The sequence below is a fragment of the Vigna umbellata genome, chromosome 9 (assembly GCF_029865625.1).
Source record: "Vigna umbellata cultivar VRB3 chromosome 9, Vumbellata_1.0, whole genome shotgun sequence".
NCBI lineage: Eukaryota > Viridiplantae > Streptophyta > Magnoliopsida > Fabales > Fabaceae > Vigna > Vigna umbellata.
This window is the reverse complement of record NC_142173.1, coordinates 9,355,139-9,373,896: the sequence shown is the minus strand read 5'-3', so window position 1 is coordinate 9,373,896 and position 18,758 is coordinate 9,355,139. Positions and strand designations below refer to the sequence as shown.

General features: G+C 34.3%; 2 protein-coding genes and 1 pseudogene across 2 annotated transcripts in view; 2 read left to right on the top strand and 1 right to left on the bottom strand.

Moving 5' to 3' along the window:
• The window catches only part of LOC148192484 (vacuolar protein sorting-associated protein 51 homolog), a 6,602-nt gene extending 531 nt beyond the window's left edge, over positions 1-6,071 (bottom strand). The window contains exons 1-14 of the mRNA XM_088099210.1: positions 5,794-6,071; positions 5,545-5,684; positions 5,281-5,335; positions 4,967-5,074; positions 4,759-4,857; positions 4,526-4,603; positions 4,165-4,242; positions 3,883-3,987; positions 2,868-2,968; positions 2,703-2,770; positions 801-874; positions 591-657; positions 218-327; positions 4-72 (exon numbers count right to left, since the gene is read on the bottom strand). Of these exons, the coding sequence (XP_087955336.1) occupies positions 4-72; positions 218-327; positions 591-657; positions 801-874; positions 2,703-2,770; positions 2,868-2,968; positions 3,883-3,987; positions 4,165-4,242; positions 4,526-4,603; positions 4,759-4,857; positions 4,967-5,074; positions 5,281-5,335; positions 5,545-5,684; positions 5,794-5,967 (1,326 nt within the window). The 5' untranslated portion in view covers positions 5,968-6,071. The remainder of the gene's footprint in view (positions 1-3; positions 73-217; positions 328-590; positions 658-800; positions 875-2,702; positions 2,771-2,867; positions 2,969-3,882; positions 3,988-4,164; positions 4,243-4,525; positions 4,604-4,758; positions 4,858-4,966; positions 5,075-5,280; positions 5,336-5,544; positions 5,685-5,793) is intronic.
• A 612-nt stretch (positions 6,072-6,683) lies between these two features.
• Positions 6,684-10,268, top strand: LOC148192483 (uncharacterized; annotated as a pseudogene).
• A 2,275-nt stretch (positions 10,269-12,543) lies between these two features.
• On the top strand, positions 12,544-18,061 carry LOC124829796 (uncharacterized). Its single transcript, XM_088099209.1, has 7 exons — positions 12,544-12,700; positions 15,297-15,352; positions 15,578-15,654; positions 15,765-15,808; positions 16,653-16,693; positions 16,769-16,866; positions 17,718-18,061. Exons 1-6 carry the CDS (start codon positions 12,544-12,546, stop codon positions 16,862-16,864), a joined length of 471 nt encoding a protein of 156 aa, XP_087955335.1. The 3' UTR covers positions 16,865-16,866; positions 17,718-18,061.
• Positions 18,062-18,758: the final 697 nt, after the last annotated feature.

The window sequence follows — 18,758 nt, the reverse complement described above, 5'->3', positions numbered from 1 at the left end:
AACCCAATCAATTATTAACTCTCTTAGTTTATCTACAATCTCTAAGTTGTCATCTAGAATTTTGTGGATATCCTGAAATAATCGAGGGAAAGATTAAACATATATTAAACAACACAAAACACAAATAATCTGAGTTTTTTTAACAATGATATTATGTGTTTATACATGCATAAATATGATCTTGTTTCTACGTGTCTAGGTACATCAATGTGTTTACCAGCAAAACGTTCCTGCCTCCGTCGTAAACTGCTTTGATGCTAGCATCTAAGGCAACTTCCAATGAGTACTCCTCTGCTCCGCCCCGTTTCAGCACTTTTAAGAGGTGATCTACCAAACAGAAGCTAACTCAGAGAATGGCTATTACACATTGTTTGTTAACTATTTTTGTGGCGAAATCAAATCAGCCAATATTAAACTTCAAACTTTATAAGACTAGAAACCCTGACAACGTAATATTGTCCATTTTGTGCTTATGATCATTAACACAGAGAGTCTAAGGATTTTATGTCTCCTTTCACCCATAGTGTGACAATGTAAACATTTCAACTTTTTCGCTTAAATTAAAAATCAGATGTTTCCTATGAACTAACCTGAGATGTCTTGCATTAGATGAAAAAATGCACTTCTAATATACAGCTTGACAGCATTCTTGGTAGCCTGGAAATGTTTTGGATGAATATCCTTTTTTGAACTGGAACTTTCATTGGGATTGCATTGTGAAAAGAAAAGGAGAATGCTGAGTTGAAAAGCAAAATTTATTGATTAAAGTCAAAGTGGAGCTAATAACATTGATAGATGACCTCGAGGGAATTATTTGAGAGAGATATATCCTCTAAGACTTCAACCAATCGGAGCACGTCATTCCAGATAACTCCTGTTCCCAAGTGAAATTACACATTTGAAAACAACAAAATCAGATCCAAAAACTGTTTACATTAATGTTAGCTTTGAAAATATTTCTTGAGAACACAATTATAGCGTTATAAAAGCATGATATTATAGAAGATATCTCTTTTAATTAACTTGATTTAGCAAATGTCTATCCAGCTGCAATAAATGGAGATCATGACGAGGTTTTCCTTAAAGTCTAACGCATTATACAAGATATCATTGAGTGTGCACTCTGTTGCAATAAATCATCAAATAGAATAGAAAAAACGCATTGCATACGTTGATGTTAAACATGTTGACATTATTGAGGTTCCTGCTTTACTGTACACACTTTGATGAAGATGTGAAGATTTGATTAATCTAACCTTGTCAAAACATATCTTGTTTTGAAGATTGAAGACTAAAGACTTGGATGTTTAGAGAATTTATCTTGTCTTTTGAAGATTGAAGAGTAAAGACTTGGATGTTTAGAAAATGTATTTTCATTAGTAGTAGTTGCTTAGATCAGAGCATATCTTCGCTGAGTTTCATTTGTATGATTTAATCTGATAAATGAATTTAGAAAGTCACTTGAAAGTACTTTTGATCTTAATTTGGTAATAAGAAGAATTTAATTGATTAAAGATATTATTTTAATATACTAAAGTGTTCTTATCTATTTGAAAGGTAACATTTTAATTGATTAAATATTCATTCTAATTTATTAAAATTACTTAGAATCATGATCAGTTCTGAGGAGAAGTTTTTAATATATTAAAACCACTTTTTAGTATATTAAACTTTTTATTTTGCATTCAGAAGGTTTAGACTAGTCTATTTTAATTTGTTAAAACATAGTTTTAATCTATTAATTTTACTAGTGAATGAAATTAACATATTAAAATGAACCATTTGAATTTATTAACTCTCTTACTCTGACTTCTTTTGATACAACTTCTGAGCAAAAAATTTTAAAATTCTTTGCAATCTTGAAAGAGTTATTTATAGGCAGAAACTAGTTTCTTGGAGCATTAATCATTTTGAAAAAGGAAACTGAGTTCTTCTCACCTGAAACTATGTTGATATGTACTGATTTGTGTAATCAAGCAATATTATTCCTTGTTTTTTGTTTCTTGTGTGTGTTTAGTTGTTTCTGAATAAATTTTCCATTGACAGCTCAGTAACATAGTGTTATTGCTGTCAATAATAGATTTTGTAGGGTGCATGAGTGATGTTCTTGGGTGTTCTTGTTTCTTAAGTGTTTGTAAACTTTTTGTTCAATGGAAGCCTGGTTATTGTGGCTAGGCAAACTAAATGTAGCTCTGTGAAGAGTGAATTAGCATAAAAAAGCCTGTATGCAATTCTTCTTCTCTACTCAATTTAATTTTGTTTAGTGAATTATCTTAGTTTTTGGTTCTTCTTGTTTCTGCATTTTAATTGAATCAATCAGTTTTGTGTAACTTTTATTCACGCATACAATAGCATAACTTGATATTTCTACTTTGGTGATTAAGCAGATTTCAAATATCTGGAAAATGATAATCTTAAATCCTTTGATCAAATTTAGTTTATAAACCTTTTCATTCTAAATTTCAAAGATTTTTTAAAATTACGAAGGGAGTTCAATTCGTCCCTTTTAAACTTGGCTATCTTTTTTAACAAAACAACTATCATTACACAAAATCATTCCTACAAGAATCATAATAAGTTTTCTTTGATGGTTACAAAAAAACTAATATGAATTAAAAAATGAAAACAAGTGTGTTTTGTTAATGTAAGAAATTACATTAACATATAAATGAGTGATGTAGTAACATAATCAAACTACTTACTAAGAACGCCAAGTAGATCTTCCGAACAAATCCGTGTCATCACATACGCTTCTACAATTACAAAGTACCTGAATAACAATTAAAATATTAATTTGCATATAATGAAAATTTTATGTAATGTATTAAATTTAACGGTACTTTGCATTGTAACGTAAAGATCCTAACTTGGTCAGCAGGTCTTGAGCAAGTTTAACTAATTGCTTTTCTGAATCTGGAAATATTACTCGAAATGCACGAAGGGCCTCCACGAACTCGTTAATGGCTGCCTGTGTTAGGAAATAGGGACAGAACCGTACGCTTAATTCATCAGTCATCTAACCATAACTACCAACGAAGGTATATCATATATGAAAAAATAAAAGTAAAACATGGCATGAAGCAACACCCTTTCACCCAATAATTGTTTTTTAACAGAAGGATTACAATGACAAAACCTTTGTCTCACATAATTGCAGGATGGGTGATTCTATGAATTTGAAGTTTGTAGTAAATTCATCTTATAATAAGAAATACTCTCTACTCCCTTTCAAAATATTTGTTGCTTCAAAAGTTTTAGTTTGTTTTTATTACAAAAGCCAATAACTTGTTAGTTACTTTTTTGAAGTTTATCATTGTCATTTGGTATCTCAATTAATTGGAATAAGAGAGCAGTAATGGAATTAATACTGGGTAATACAGTTCAAAGCATTGACCTTTATTTTTATCTTGATATTGAGAATATTTACTGACATTTTAAGCAATGTGCGAATACTAAAATTATAAAATTATTTTGACAGCATTAATCATGGATATTATGTCCACTACTTAATCATTGTTAGCCACTGATATCCTTTCTCTGCACATGACTCACCTATATTCCCAAATATTGTGAGAAATTATATATATTCTACAAGAATTTAATACCCAACATAACTATCTCATCCCCGTATCGCTTCACCAAACCATATCTTACCATAGACGCTTTTCTAAGACAAATAATCTTAATGTTGTTTGTGTGTTGTCACCAAGGGGACGGATGACCTAAACAATGACCATTTGATAAGAGCTACATACAAGAGCCGCACACAACGTGGCATTTGAACAAAATCTTAAACAAAGATAGCAACAGTATAGCAAATAAAAACATGAAGATTTTGAAGAAAAGTGCATTAGACAAAGGATAATACTCTGAACTGCTTACCTCGTGAACAGAGGGATACTCATTCTTTATTACTTCAGGGATAATCTGCACGTCTGTAAGCGAAAGCTCCAACTTCTCTAGTAGCTTTGTCTTCAAATAGTCCACCTGTTAATAAACTGAAAACTTATCGATCCCTGCAACTCTTACAAAATGCAAGAGAAAATGGATTTTTGCACAAGAATATAATTTTCCCCATTTATTGCAAATATTGAAAAATAAACAAAACCTCAACAGTTAACACGGTACAAAATGTTGTTTCAAGGAAAAGAGATTAGTACAGACAGGAAAATTCAACTGTTTCAAGAGAACTGCAGCCTCGGCTCTCACTTGCATTGATTCAGAATCTGAAAATACTTTTCCCTGGTTAGAGAAAAAAAATGTCAAATTATGAAGAAAAACTTCTCAAAAACATATACCATCAGTTGTTTATTCTACTAAGCATACTATTAGAGACTTCGAGTTCACTGCACTCCTTAAGCTCTTAGATCATGTTTAGAAGATTGGTTTAGAAAGGAAGGATAGAACAAGCTAATCTAGTCTAATCGAACCCAATTTTATCATAAGTTTCATACTCAAATTCTATCTTACAATGGGCATGTACCAAGCTGAAGATAAAATGTATAAAAATGTAAAAGAACTATACCTGCAAATTTTTTACTATGATAGCTATTGCTTCTTCAGATGCTCGCTTACAATCTTGGAATGATGAATCTCCATAGGCCTAGTAAAGAGGGAAAAAGGAAAAGAAAATATCTCATCTGAGGCTTAACTTTTACATTATAGGAAAATAATCTGTCCGATTGTGAGGTAAAGGTATATAAAACCGTAGAAGCAGCCAAACGGGTTGAATCATTAATAATATCAGCCAAACAGGACCTTAAAAATTGGCATTGAACCGGTGTAGAACCTGACCGCGTCTGCATAGGCCTCGGACTTGATGCACTTGCCTAATCTATCAGGTAGGTCATATATGAACTGCTCATCCACAACGATGAAAATGGTATAAAACATAACCTTCGCGAGTAAGGAAAAAATATATGAATTCCATCAAAAACTTTGTGAGGCAGAGTCATTGCTTTGATACCTGAACTTTACGAAGAAGATTGCATGTCCGATGCATTTTCTCTATATGCTCCCTATTTTCGCACAGAGAAGTGTTAACGCTATCACTCCTTGATTGTACAGACATTATCTGCACCGGGAAAAAACGTGGAATACTCATGAACTTTTGCGCATCTTTTTTTTCTTTACAGCAAGAAAGTTCGAGGAGTGAAAAGTGAAAACAATAAATCTCAAAACGGATTAAAAAAGTTCCCTACTAAAAATATAAAAGAAACTCAAACTCTTCTAGTTTTATATTCGATCTATCAATCTCTTAATAAATAAGTAAATGCTTACCTTCTCAAGAAGCTGTTCCATATTTTCCTCCATCCCTAAAATATTACTCTTCATCCTGTTTGAAAAAAAAAACTACTCTGATCTTCTTTTCTCCAAAGTAAATCGTACGTTAAAAAAAAATCACACGCACACATATATATAGCAAGATGAACGTGAGAAAATAGGAGAATTTTTCACATTACAGTGTAACGATGGAAATTGCATGTGAAGTAGCAAAATTTAACAGAAAAGTAACATCATAATAAAGTATAAAAAAGACAGTACCTCTTTATAGTATCTGTAGCGCAGATGAACTTATTATAATTCTCGTAGACGAGCATTTGCAAGTCAGTATCTAGATTCTTTATTTCAGCTACCATTTCAACGTGCTTCTGGAGTAGACCTTCCAAATTGCTCTTTCGCGCCTTCAAAGCGATTGTTTTAATGTCAACAGATCACAGTCACATTCGTCAGCGTAAACGAGAGTATAATGTCATTCAATCTCGAAAAACAGAAAAGAATAACTACATGTACCATGATTTTCATGTACTGATCAGGTTGGAAGGAAGAGGAATTGATGTCATCGGGTGAGATGTGTTTGGAAAAAGGATTGTTGGAGGACGCTGAAGGGATTGGAGAGTAGAAACTGGCGAGCAGATCTCTCGTTCTTCTTGCTTTCTCGTCCAATAGTGTATCGTCGATGTCCATGGCTTCTTTTTGCGCCTTATTGGTAGAATCGGAGTGAGACAGTGAACGCTTCTCCTTCAATCTTTGAAATTAATAAGGGGACGACGAATGAAACGTTGTCGTCTTTATATGAATAACTGTTCCTTGCATAATTTTCATCCAATGCATGCTGTAGAGACTTTTTCAGTTATGATGCTGTAACATTATTCACTATGCCTTCTCCCTACGTCAGAATTTCAGATTCCTATATATATGATGTAGTGATTATTTTTTTTTCCATGTTTTTTTATATAAGCATGATAAAAATATATGATTTAAAATTAGAGAATTAAAATATTGGGCAGGTAAATATTTTGCCTGTAATTCCTAGTATGAATTTTAGTCCGATCAATTTGTCTGTCCGTCTTACATATTTATTTATACTTAATTAAAAGCTCTTAAAAAATTTCTCTAACATAAAATAACGGTGAATATTTGTTTAGATGTTTTAATATAATACAAGCAAGTTTATGTTTGTTTACAAATAAAAATCAATTAAAAAACACTTTGTCATAGTCTATTCAAAATGAACTTTTGTTTTGTTTTCATTCAAATTTAAAATTCTGTACAACTTTAATGTTTTGCAAAGTTTAAGCAAATATGAGAAAAAGAATGTTTTTAAGTAATGAATAAATTAAAAAATAAAATCGTTCCAGTTTTACCCTTATAGTTAAAATGAATATAAAATAAAAATGATAATGGTAATCGTTCCAGTTTCAGATTCTAAGCTTAGCGTAATTGATTTCGGATTCAGAATCGATTCTATGACGTAAAATCGATTATGCCTTCAACCTACTGCATTATTATCTTGATTCAGCTCCCTGCAACATCAATAATAAAAGTTTGAGTTCCTCAAACATTCAATGTAAAAAAATCTTATATTGACTAGGACACATCTGTATGTTTGGTTGCAGTTTTAATTCAAATCAAAACAAAGTACTATTTTTGTCTTTCCATATAACTTGGGAAAATGATACTTAGACAACAGATTTTGACAACATTTCGACACAGCCCACGTGTCAGCGAATGAGAGGGCCACGTTTACAACGAAAAAAGCTGCTGCGTTCTGAGAAAATCTGATCAAACCTGCTTCAAATTTGACGTGGCGAGGACGGGCACGGGCAGCTTGCGTTTGTGCGTTTCAAATTTCAAATGGTATTCGACCTTCGTAGACAGAGAAGCGCGAACAACAGAAACCCACTTGTGTGACCTAGACGAGAGAGTTGGAGAAAGGGTTCACCAGCGAACAGAGAGAGAGACCGAGTCCTTGCCGGAGTGCCGCCGTTCACTGTCGAAGGCCGTGTCGGAGAGATCGAACGCCTCCAGCCCGTTCCGTTTCAGGGGCGCCGGAGGTCCGACGTCGACCGGTCGAAGCGAACACGGCATCGTGTTCCGTCCGTTCCGGCCCAGCAACTTAGGGAGGCGTTGAAGGTGTCGCTTCGTCCCAGCTGCTTCCGTCCCTGTGCCGGAGTGCCGCCGGACCTTTCTTCTAAAGATATTGCCGTCATGAAGAGGCGGATTGCAAATGTTCTTGAACTTGGGGAAACGGTATGTATGTATTTTATCATTCTTAATTTTCTGATTTTTTATTTCTTTGTTCTACTGAAGTATCATTGTAAAATACAATATTTATTTTCCAATTCACTCCAGAGTAGTTGTAGATCATCCATTTGTTTAGGCAATCATTGGTTTTTTATGTGGCCAAGGAGTTGTGGAATTTCTTGCTAAGGGTAGTTCATATCCTTAAAAAATATTATCCAGTTAAAAATATTTTACTCTCAAATCTGAACGTGTAAGGAATGTGTAATTTTGACATTGTGCTTTTCAAGTTGGAACAAATAAATACAGAAAATAAGAGAACCCGAATCTGCTGTTGACTCCATAGTTGCGTATGCAAATTTACTTTTAACTTGAGTTGAGTATGGCAACCCTAAACCGTTATCAGAGAAAGCCTGTTAATTGCCATTTTTTCAAAATAAAGGATTAATGGTGTTCATAAAGATAAAAATATAAGAAACAATATTTAAAGTTATATTTGGCTTGTATCTAACTGCAATTATTAATTTTATATCATGTTCATTTACATGTTCTCTTTATATCTTGTAAATCTTTATACTTGACTAGGCTGGAATTATATATCATATATCTACTTCGTTAAGAGTTTTTTGAGGTTCATTAGTTGGGCAGTATTAACCGATATTCTTCCAATAGGTTTTGCAAGCCTTGAGAAGGCTAAAAGGTAACAGTGACAGAAAGGCAAAAATGTCTGCTGAGACTAAGGTTGTATTTGACCAGCTAACTGAGGATGCTATGAAGCTGATGGAGAATGGTGAATACAGTTGAGTTAATCCCTCCGGGCTTTGTAGATTATGCATTGTGTAAACATGTAATCATTTAGATAGGCTGATGAGACTCTATGTCATGCGACTTGTTTTGATTCACTGTATCTTTAGTTGCTATGCCTACATTATGCTTAACTTTGGCTCCTTGACCTTTTTCGCATATGTTTATCATGAAAAGTGAGAGGTTTTTGATCGTGAAGCGGGTTAGTGTTATACACTATGCTTTATTCTACTTATATTATGTTTTGTTGTTTCATTATGTTTACATTGTTAACAACATGATGTAATATGCTGTTTGATTTTATAATTTATTTGATTTAACTACTTGGTTTTACTATTATAATACTGTTCAACTTATGTTGTTATTATGGTCATGATGCAAGATAGAATTTATTGTTTTATTATCAATATCATACATGGTGTTTGGTTATTCTTAGTGTTTGGAGAAACTATCTTTGGACCTCCATATTAGTTAAGTGTTGGATTTTGGGGCAGGTTATTAATTGTCAATTTTTCCTTGGCTCTTCTTTCTTCTTTCTATGATGTTGTCGATATTTAGGTTTATGAGAACGAGTGAAGGGTGCCAGTTTCGTGGTATTAACTGCTTAATGCTTATGCCTTCTACATTCTCCCCTTTTCAGAAGGATATGAGAAGTTAGCCCGGGCAAAAGAAGGTCCATCAAATCAACATTTGGCTAGTGGAGAAGCCTCTAGCACTGGTGAAGGTGATTACGATATGTTTGCTGACGAGGATGATAACAGTAAGCCATCTACAGATGAAAATAATACAGTTAGTCAATCTTCATCGGACGCCATAAATTCTGGCACTGAGGGTAGGTAAATTGGCCTCCAAAGTCTTTGTTACTGATTTTTATTTGATTAGTATTTACTTAACATTGTTCTACTTTTCTTTCAGGTGGAGCATTGCAAAATGATTATGTGTATGATGAATCTTCTGGGTATGGCTCTTCTCTTCCACGTAAATTTTGGGAAATAGTCTGATATACATGACATTATTTATCTTTGTTGTAAATTTCAAAACCAAAAAAAAAATCATTATGGTATTAAGGAGGTGGCAAAAGTTGAGGGTTTGTACCCACTTCTTCTTCTAATGAATTCTGTTACCAAAAAGAGCTGTTATAAGCTTGTTCTGACATCAATATTTGATGGTCCAGGTACTATTATAGCAGCAATTTGGGCTATTATTATGATCCAAATACCGGGCTTTATTGCTCTGCAGCATCAGGACAATGGTACAGCACATTCCTTTATCATCTTTTCGTGTGGTTTGTCAATTTTTATCCTGAAATCTTTTAGCCTTTGTTTACAGTAAGTGGTGCCAAACATAGATGTGGATTTGGATGTGTGTTTAGTTGTTTGTTAAAATTTAATTTTGATTTGTGATATTTTTTGTTGGAAACTATATCAAGAGATGTGATATGTGTACGTCAATTTATAGATCTTTGGTGGCATAAAAACATGCAGGGTGATTAGTTGTATAATTAACACCTTTGGCTGAGAGGAGTGATAGGTGTAAATTTTACTTGTTTTTGTTGCTTAAATTGTTGTGCTTTTGAGTAAGTTTTAGTGTTAATTCTCATGAAAAGTATATAATTGTTGATATATGTTAGGACCTGGCGAGTTTACGAGAGACGAAGATATAGGAGGGAGAGAGAAGGGGACCGTACGGAAGAAGACAATGACCGAACGGTTGAAAGGGAGGAGCTTGATGGCCGAACGACAAGGAGAAGAGAAAGAGAGCAGAGCGAGCGGGACGAGGACGACCGTCCTGAGCGAGTGGAAGCAACGAGGGGAGGGGACGAGCGGCCTGAGCGAGGGAAAGCAACGAGGGGCGAGGACGAGCGTCCTGAGGGAGTGGAAGCAACAAGGGCTGAACGAGCAAGGGACGAGCGGCCTGAGCAAGGACGAGCGTCAATCTGACAACAGAAGGATAGTATAGAAGGAAATATAATAAATACGCATAAATATAATAAATAAGGATAGATATATTCTTACCAGATAATTATAATAAATACGCATAAATATAATAAATAAGAATAGATATATTCTTACCAGATAATTATAATAAATAATAGTTATTATTATTCTCGGCCCTTTTTGGGAAGGAGTAATTAGTATTAATAGAGGAGGAACCTAGGGAAAAAGTTATGCTTTTGATTTGGGAATTTTGTAAGAGAGGTTATGCTCTCAGATAACTGACGGAGATCCTGCTCCCAGTTATTGTTTGTTTTCTTGATCCAGTATTCTTATTTAATAAAAGAGGTTCATTCAGCTATTGTTTTCATTATCCCTTGCTTGTGAAAGTGTGTGAAGAGAGCGTTCTAGTTACATTCCAGATTCAGGCACGTAACAATATAAGTATAATTTTGACTGTTTAAATATTTTTTGATGCTTTTTTTGTTTATTTCGAAGTAGAATAAGGATTGGATACTGTCAAAGACTTGGAGCGCATCATTTGGCTGTCAGCATCGAGAAGAGAACGCCCATCCAACAGCAAGCCAGGACGCTCGTCCAGCGCGCAGCGCAGAGGACGCTCGGCCAGCGCTCAGAGAAGGCTCGTCCAGCGCGCAGAGGACGCTCGTCCAGAAAGTGGACGCTCGTCCAGAGAGCGGAGATCGTTCGCCCAGCTAGCGGAGAACGCTCGCCCAGACACTTGTCGCCCAGAGGGGACGCTCGTCCAGCGCGCAGAGAGGAGGCTCGTCCAGCGCGCAGAGGACGCTCGTCCTATCAACCATTTACAGCAGATATGTGGTGTGCTACGACTGTCTCATTTTTTGTGATTGGAATTGTTATATGGATTCTTGAACACCGAGTCAATAGTGACTTTCGTGGTCCTCCTAAGAACCAAATTGTAATTATGTTAATGTACGCTTTTGTAGCGTCATATGAAAACCTTTTACGGCCAGTTTATTGAATTTGGTGCAGCAATAGGTGCCCCAATGTTCATCTTTTGTTTAAGATTCTAAATCCATTTAACGAGTTATTGATGATTTGAATTAATGCAGTATAGACTAGGAAGTATTGCGGTTCAGTCATAGATGACACACGAAAAAAAGGGGGGTTTTTTTTTGGATTGTTTTGCAAGGAAAATTAAATTAATTAAAAGTTGAAAGTTAAAAACAATTGACAAAATTATGAAAATTAAAAGCTGAAATGGCTTGCTGTTCTATGGGCGTCCTCTGCGCTGCGCGCTGGACGAGCGTCCTGGCTTGCTGTTCGATGGGCGTTCATTTTATGTGTTAGTGAACGTTCGTTGTCTACGATCTTATTCTCAGTTGAACGTTCGGTCTTTACAAGGCGTTCGTCTTAACAGTATATAATAGGTTTTAAAACGGTTTGCTGTTTTAAAATAGTCCTAATCACTTCCCATCATCTATCGCTCGTCCTAGTCACTGTCCCTCATCTACCGCTCGTCCTAATCACTTCCCCTCGTCTACCACTCGTCCTAATCACTTTCCCTCATCTACCGCTCGTCCTAATCCCTTCCCCTCATCTACCGCTCGTCCTGATCACTCCCTCTCTCGTCTTGATCGCTCCCCTCGTTTAGGGCCCCAGTAATGATTCCCACGATCTTCACTAATGATTCCCACGATCTTCACTAATGATTCCCACTTAACAAACTTCCACTAATGTTTCCCACTCCACCAACCCTCCAATTATGTCTGCCTACCTAATGATTCCATTATCAACAGTCATCCAATAGTCTCCTGTGGAATTTCAAACCAATAGATGTGATTAAAACATGTAAGAACCGAAACAAAATTATCATTGTATCATGATTTGTCAACTCAAATTAACAAAATAAATCCAAGAACGACAAAAATAGTTTTGGGTCTATTCAAGCAATTAAAGAACTTGATCTCAATACTCTATCAAATCTAATGAACATATATTCTAAGCATAGTTTATGAGAAATTCGTCCAAAAAGACAGCATATATTGCAACAAATTTATGTATTTCTACCATCCAATGAATCAGTACAATCTAAGGAAGTTGGTTTACTGGCAAAAGAGATTTGCAAGTCCATAAAATATCATCAAGGGAAGGGAAGGGACCAAGTGGGACTATTTTTGGTCCGGCGACACTCCGACGGCAGTCCGGCGGCCACCGCAACGGTCCGGCACAGGGAAGGAAGCGGGTGGGAGGAATCGATACTCAAAACGCAAACTTGGTTGGCTGGGCCGGAGGGAAGACGATGCCGTCTTCGGTTCGTCTGCCAACACTGGCGCTGCGGCGACCCGCAAACGGAACTGCGTGGCTGGGTGGAAGACGACGGACACCGGCGGCACTGGATGGAGCGAAAACGGCAACGTCTACGGGCGGCGCGTATCCGGCGACAGCTGTGGTGGCTGGTTCGAAGGAAAGAAGGAAAGAAGGAAAGAAGGTGCTCCATCAAATGTTCTCCGTTTTCTCTCTCTCTCAAAATATTTGAATCTCAAATTTTCGAAACAACCCTAAAATTTGAATCTGCCCCCAATTCTGTCATTGCCACGTCATTTTAATTTTTGAAACGCACACCCCAATCTGCCCGTGCCCGTGCCCGTCAGCGTTGAAGCAGGTTTCATCAGACTTTCTCAGAACGCAGCAGCTTTTTCCAACCAAAACGTGGGCCGCTCAAACGCTGACACGTGTGCTGTGTCGAAATGTTGTCAAAATTTGTTGTCTAAGTATCATTTTCCTATAACTTGAAAGCATGTCCTCGCACATCTCTTCAAATTATGAAGATGGTTCACTCCATTCATCATTCTCAAACCTTCCCAACAAACATTCTCAAATACATAAAAACAAATATCTAACATATTCATACATCCGTTTGTGGTTAGAGTACATCTTTTTATCCAAAGACAAGCTTAAGGTTGATGAAAAAAATACGAACAAAAAAATGAAAAAAAATACAAACAAAAAGAAAAGAAGAAAGATTTCATTAAACTAATTTATAAATTTCGGATGTATGGATACAAATTAACCTAATTTCAAGAAAGAAGAGTTTATATAGACATAAAAAAAAATAACAATATATAGGTGAGGTGGGTGGGTGGAGGGGCAAGTGCGTATGTATGTGTTGAAAAAGAATTCAAAATAGAGAATGATGTTATATTAATAACTCTCTTAAAAATATATAAAAAAAAATTAAAACATAAAAAATGGCAAAAATATTTCATTCAACTCATTTGGAATAATCTCTTTTCTATTTTCTATTTTCACATGTCAGCACATATTATAAATGTTACAATATTTAATTACCAGAATTACATTTATTCATCAATAAAATTTAAGATGAAAATGATCTTTAAAACAAGAAAAAGATAATTTTATATAAAAATTAAAAACATATTTAGTTCATTTTTTTTTCAATTCAAAATTCATTTTAAAAGCATGGTTGGTTGTATGTTAAGGTTGAAATATCTATAAAACAAATTATTATGTTTTTAAATCCATCTGATGCCAAAAATGTTAGTCCTATAATTTATATAAGAGCGTGACTTATCTAATAAGTAATTATTAAGAAAGTCATAATGGTAGTGATTTTACATATTATCCCTAAAAACAATAATCATCCCATGCAAGTGTACTTTTGATTTAGCCATTTCGTATCATTGGAACATTATATTATATGGACAATAAACAAAATAAAATGAATTAGTTATCGATGTTCAATTCAAGTTGTTGATGAAAAAAATCATCCACAACATAAATCAATGTGACAAAATGTTGGGAAAAAAAATTCAAGCTCTTCATCCAAATTGCATCGAAAGAATCATAGGATAATGTTAGATTATTCGTTCAAATCATGGTTTTTTCGTAAACCAAAACATGATGAAATTGTTTAACTTACAAAACAATACATACTCAACCAACATTACATGATAAGACCCACATTTCAATAAAATGTAAATCTATTTCATTTAACTATATTTTCCTTTTCTTTCCATTTCGCCTAATATTTTTTCTTAGCTCTACATATATATAAAAAATGATATCCATCTTCTAAGTATTTAAATATATCATTGTTAAATGTTAATTTCTAATATTATAAATAATTTTTTAAATATTATTGTTTAAATCTATTACTCTTCAGTAAATACATAAAAAAATTAACATGGTAAATAAATTTTCCATGTTAATTTTTATTTGTAGATTTTTTTACTTTTTCGATATACACTACAAAAATAATATATTTTAGGAGAGGTTATTTTCCGGCGGTTTTAAGAACCCCGAAAACTTTCCGGCGGTTTATAACTGAAACCGCCCCTAAATATTTTTTTTATTTCTAGAATAAGTTTTAATCCCGAAATATCTATTTACCTCTCTATGCCTTCATCATTTCCCTTATTTTTCTAATTTTTCTCCAAACCCTATTTTCTCGCACATAATCATTTTCCCCAACCCTATCTTTTCCCTTTGAACCCCACCCTCCCTCGCGCGCTTCTCTTAGAGATTGGGAGACCATCAAATCCAACGATTCCTTGCTTGGACTCATGTGTAGACGGTTGGAATGGCAGTGGCGAGGGATGCGAAGGAAGGAGAGGAATCCGATGGTCTGAGAGGCGTATACTTTTTTGAGGAACAGATCCTCCAAGACGCGAAAAGCACCATAGAAGAAAACGGCGGCGATACCAAATTTGTTCTGATTTAGGGTTTATCTTATCACACAATCCAAAGTTGCGCTCATCACCACTGGTTTCGATTCTACACCTTCTCAAAAAGCCCTTGAAGCATTGGCGTCGTCTTCGTCGTGGTCTCTCTTACTCACACTAGAGTCACTCTTTGTTCTCTATCGCTCGTATCGCGCTGTGTGTCGAAGGAGATTGGATTTGGTCGTTGACTTCTGAACGCGGTGAGAAATCGAAGGTTGGAGTGAGTTTTGATTAATGTCGGTTTGTGTTTGTAGTTATATTGACCCAACTTTGCTCTTTATTCTTTAAAGTTTAAAATTTGCAATTTCAGAAACCCTAGGTTGGTTTGTTCGAATCAGTTCGAGGTCCAATCACCCTCTGCACCAGGTAATTATGAATTGGTTAGAATTGGGTTAGTTTTAATTGGATGTATACTATTAGGAGAGGACATGTTGTTAATCCCATCACTATTGTTCAAATGGAGTGCCCCTTTGGACTCGTGACATTGAGGAGGAGATAGTTCCTCTCTGTAGGTAAGTTCAACTTCTTCTCCATAAACAACAAAATCAGTTATGTTTTGAGGAATCATTAATTGAGAAAATTGATATGCAGAAACTTGAGCTTCTTGGTCTTTCTGAGGATCAGAAGCGGCTCGTAACTATGTGGACCTCATTTGTTAAGAAACATTGGTAAGTTGTTCTTGTTTTGATTCAAGTCGTTTACTTCTTCTTGGATTTGAACTTGTTGCTTTTGGATTTCTACTTTCTGCTATCTGTAATTAATTTTGTTCTTGTGGCAGTGTGCTGGTAGATGGCCATATGAATTGGCATACGAAGCTCCCTGGTATAATAATTATTAATACTCTTCATCTTTGGTTATGTGTTCATCAAAACGCAAATACTTGAACGAAAGGAATGATTTTCCACATCAAAAAGACTTTACTTAAAAAGAAAATTTTAAGACAAATCTGATGATCTGTTTTTACTCTTTGAATCGATAGAATATCTTATCTTATTCCTTATCTTCAAATCAAAATTATATTCTAATATATTGTTTCCATTTGATCTGTATATTAATTTTCTGCAATAGTTCCAACAACAATGTCTTGAATTTCTTGAAAAGTGTTCTCTTATCCCAATCAAAATCTCCAAATTGGGTTGCTCTTAATGCGTTTCAGAGACCTCGGAGAATAGTGGTACAACCTCCATCACCAATCCATTGTTTGGCCTCCTGCCCTATTGTAGAGAGGCCTTTCATGTCTGCATCCTGCATATATTATGAATATGTGTCAAAACGATGACATGTGATTGGAATATAGGCTGTAATTGTATTTCAAATACTAGAAAGAGGCTATTGCTAACCCTGATAACTGGAACAAAGAGTCCATTATCAGGATAATAATAAAGTTGGTGCAAGAAATATTTTAAAAAGGCACTTCTGCTTTCTGAAATATATTTCAAATTGCATAGGTTATTTGAGTGTATACTTTATTATACAACATCCATTTAAATTCCTCAAATGATGAGTACACAGTAAAGCTTGGGGGCATCATGACATTTTTCCTTAAGTATAGTATTTGTTGCTCTGTTTTCTTGATAGAGTTTTCTAGCCGTTGTCCATATGACTTTTTAACTGAATTTATTTAAATGAGTCAAATTGATTTCGAAACGTCATTTGCTCTTTACAGGCAAGATATTAAATGCATTCCAGCGATTGGTGTATTATCAGGTGCTGTTTTTTCTTTTCTGGCTGCATGATTATTTCAATCATAAATCATGGTTTATAAATAAGTAATTTGTCTAGGAATTTGATTTCATTTTAGTAGGTGCCAAAATTTCTTCCAATCAGTTTGATGACTCTCTGTCTTTGTTGCCGAGAAAGATGATACCAGAGAATTAAAGGTATCACAAAATATTTAATTGAAATAATAAAAAAAGTGATAACATCCATAGAGAATAGAAAAAAAGGAGAGGCAAAGGTGTAGCATGGAGGAGATACATAGCTCAAAAAATGATGATAGGGTGGTATTATGGATCAAATCAATACCGGAAGACTTCTATAATTATGCCAAAAAATGCATTTTAAATTAAAGCTTTATGGTCACAAACATATCCACAAGTCTTCTATGTTTCTTCTACTTTCACAACATGTCAATAAAAAGTTGAATGCTTAATATCTATTATAAGTTTTCACATTTAATAAACTAGAAAATCACATGTAAGGCCAGTTAAATTTGATAGTGAAATTTTATAGTTGATAATTAATTGCAAAAGTAAGTCAGAATAAAATATATAAAGTACTACTGGTAGACACAGAATTCAAAGAAATCCACTCATGTGATATTGGATAATTTATCATGTGAATAATGTTTTAAATATTTTAAAAACCCTACAACTTTTTTGTCAAATAGCTTTGATTACCTTTACTTAACTTAATTAAACTAAATTTGTTATATATGTAAGCAAATTTTTCATTTAAGTATTGTATCCTTTATAGTATAGATGAACTATATTTCTACATGAATGAGTGAAACAATAGTCATTTAAGATATTCTATTATAATATCGTAATTGTGTGGAAAATGGAAATGTGGTAAGAGTAAATGGGTGGTAAAGTGGATAGATGTATATGATTATTTTATCCATTAAAAGTAGGTGATTTTCAAGATAATATTCGTATCTTAGTCCCATCAAATGTAAAAGCTTCAAGCTTCAAGGTCTAAACTAGTTATGTTTTTACTGTTATAATTGCAGGTTCCTTTGTCTTTGTCATCGTGACCAAAGTTGCATGCAACAAAAAAACCTGAAGATGATGCTCTACATGAATGAATATTTTCTCGTGTTTGGAAAACACAGGATGAACTGATACATATGAGAAATTAGGAAGAAGTTTTTCTGGGTTTTCTTCCCAACCAAATGGAACTGAGGCAATTAGCTTAAGAGGAGTTTGAGGGGAGTGGACACTTAAGAAACCTCTAAAAAATTAGACATTGTTTCTTTTTTAGTAATATAATGAACATCTTAGTCATATTTTTTATATTTTAATTTAGTATTGAATATTTTTCTTTTTAATATATCAACAATTACTTGTATGAACATGTTAATATGTTGAACAATTTGAACAATATAGTTTATTTTATATAATATTCAGTTTTAGTTTATATTATTTTATTCTATGTTTGGTTAATAAAACTAATTTTATTATAATCTCATTTTATTACAGTCAAAAACTAAAAAAAAAAAAATATATACACATTTCCGGCGGTTTTTTGAAAAACCCCTGCTAGTTCCGGCGGTTTTTTCAAAACCCCCGCTAGTTTCGGCGGTTTTGCCAAAGCTCCCGCTACTTCCGGCGGTTTTTCCCAAAACCCCCGTTACTTTCGACGGTTGTTCCAAAAACCCCCGCTACTTCCGGCGGTTTTTCCAAAAACCCCCGCTACTTCCGGCGGTTTTTCATAACCCCCGCTAATTCCGGCGGTTTTTCAAAAAACCGCCGGTAATTACTTAGCGACGCAGCTTTTCCCAGCGATTTTTTTAACCGCGGGTAACGTATTTTCCGGGGGTTAAAACCGCCGGAAACGGAAAAAATAACCCCCGGTAAAAATCTAAATTTTTGTAGTGATAATTTTTACATATTTAAAATCAAAATTTCTAACTACATTTTTTTTTATTCTCTAATAATAATTTTGAAATTTTACTAAACAATTATGAAATAGACTATTTAATTAATTACTTAAACTGTAATTAATAATCTATGAAACAATGATTTTAATTAAAAATATTTTTATATTTCTG

Excerpts from the sequence above, each read along its gene's own strand:
- LOC124829796 (XM_088099209.1), top strand. The coding sequence starts at position 12,544 with ATGCCGTCTTCGGTTCGTCTGCCAACACTGGCGCTGCGGCGACCCGCA. Across the intron at positions 12,701-15,296 it reads GGCGACAGCTGTGGTGGCTG|AAACCCTAGGTTGGTTTGTT; the intron begins GTTCGAAGGAAA and ends TTGCAATTTCAG. Across the intron at positions 16,694-16,768 it reads AGCGATTGGTGTATTATCAG|GAATTTGATTTCATTTTAGT; the intron begins GTGCTGTTTTTT and ends TAATTTGTCTAG.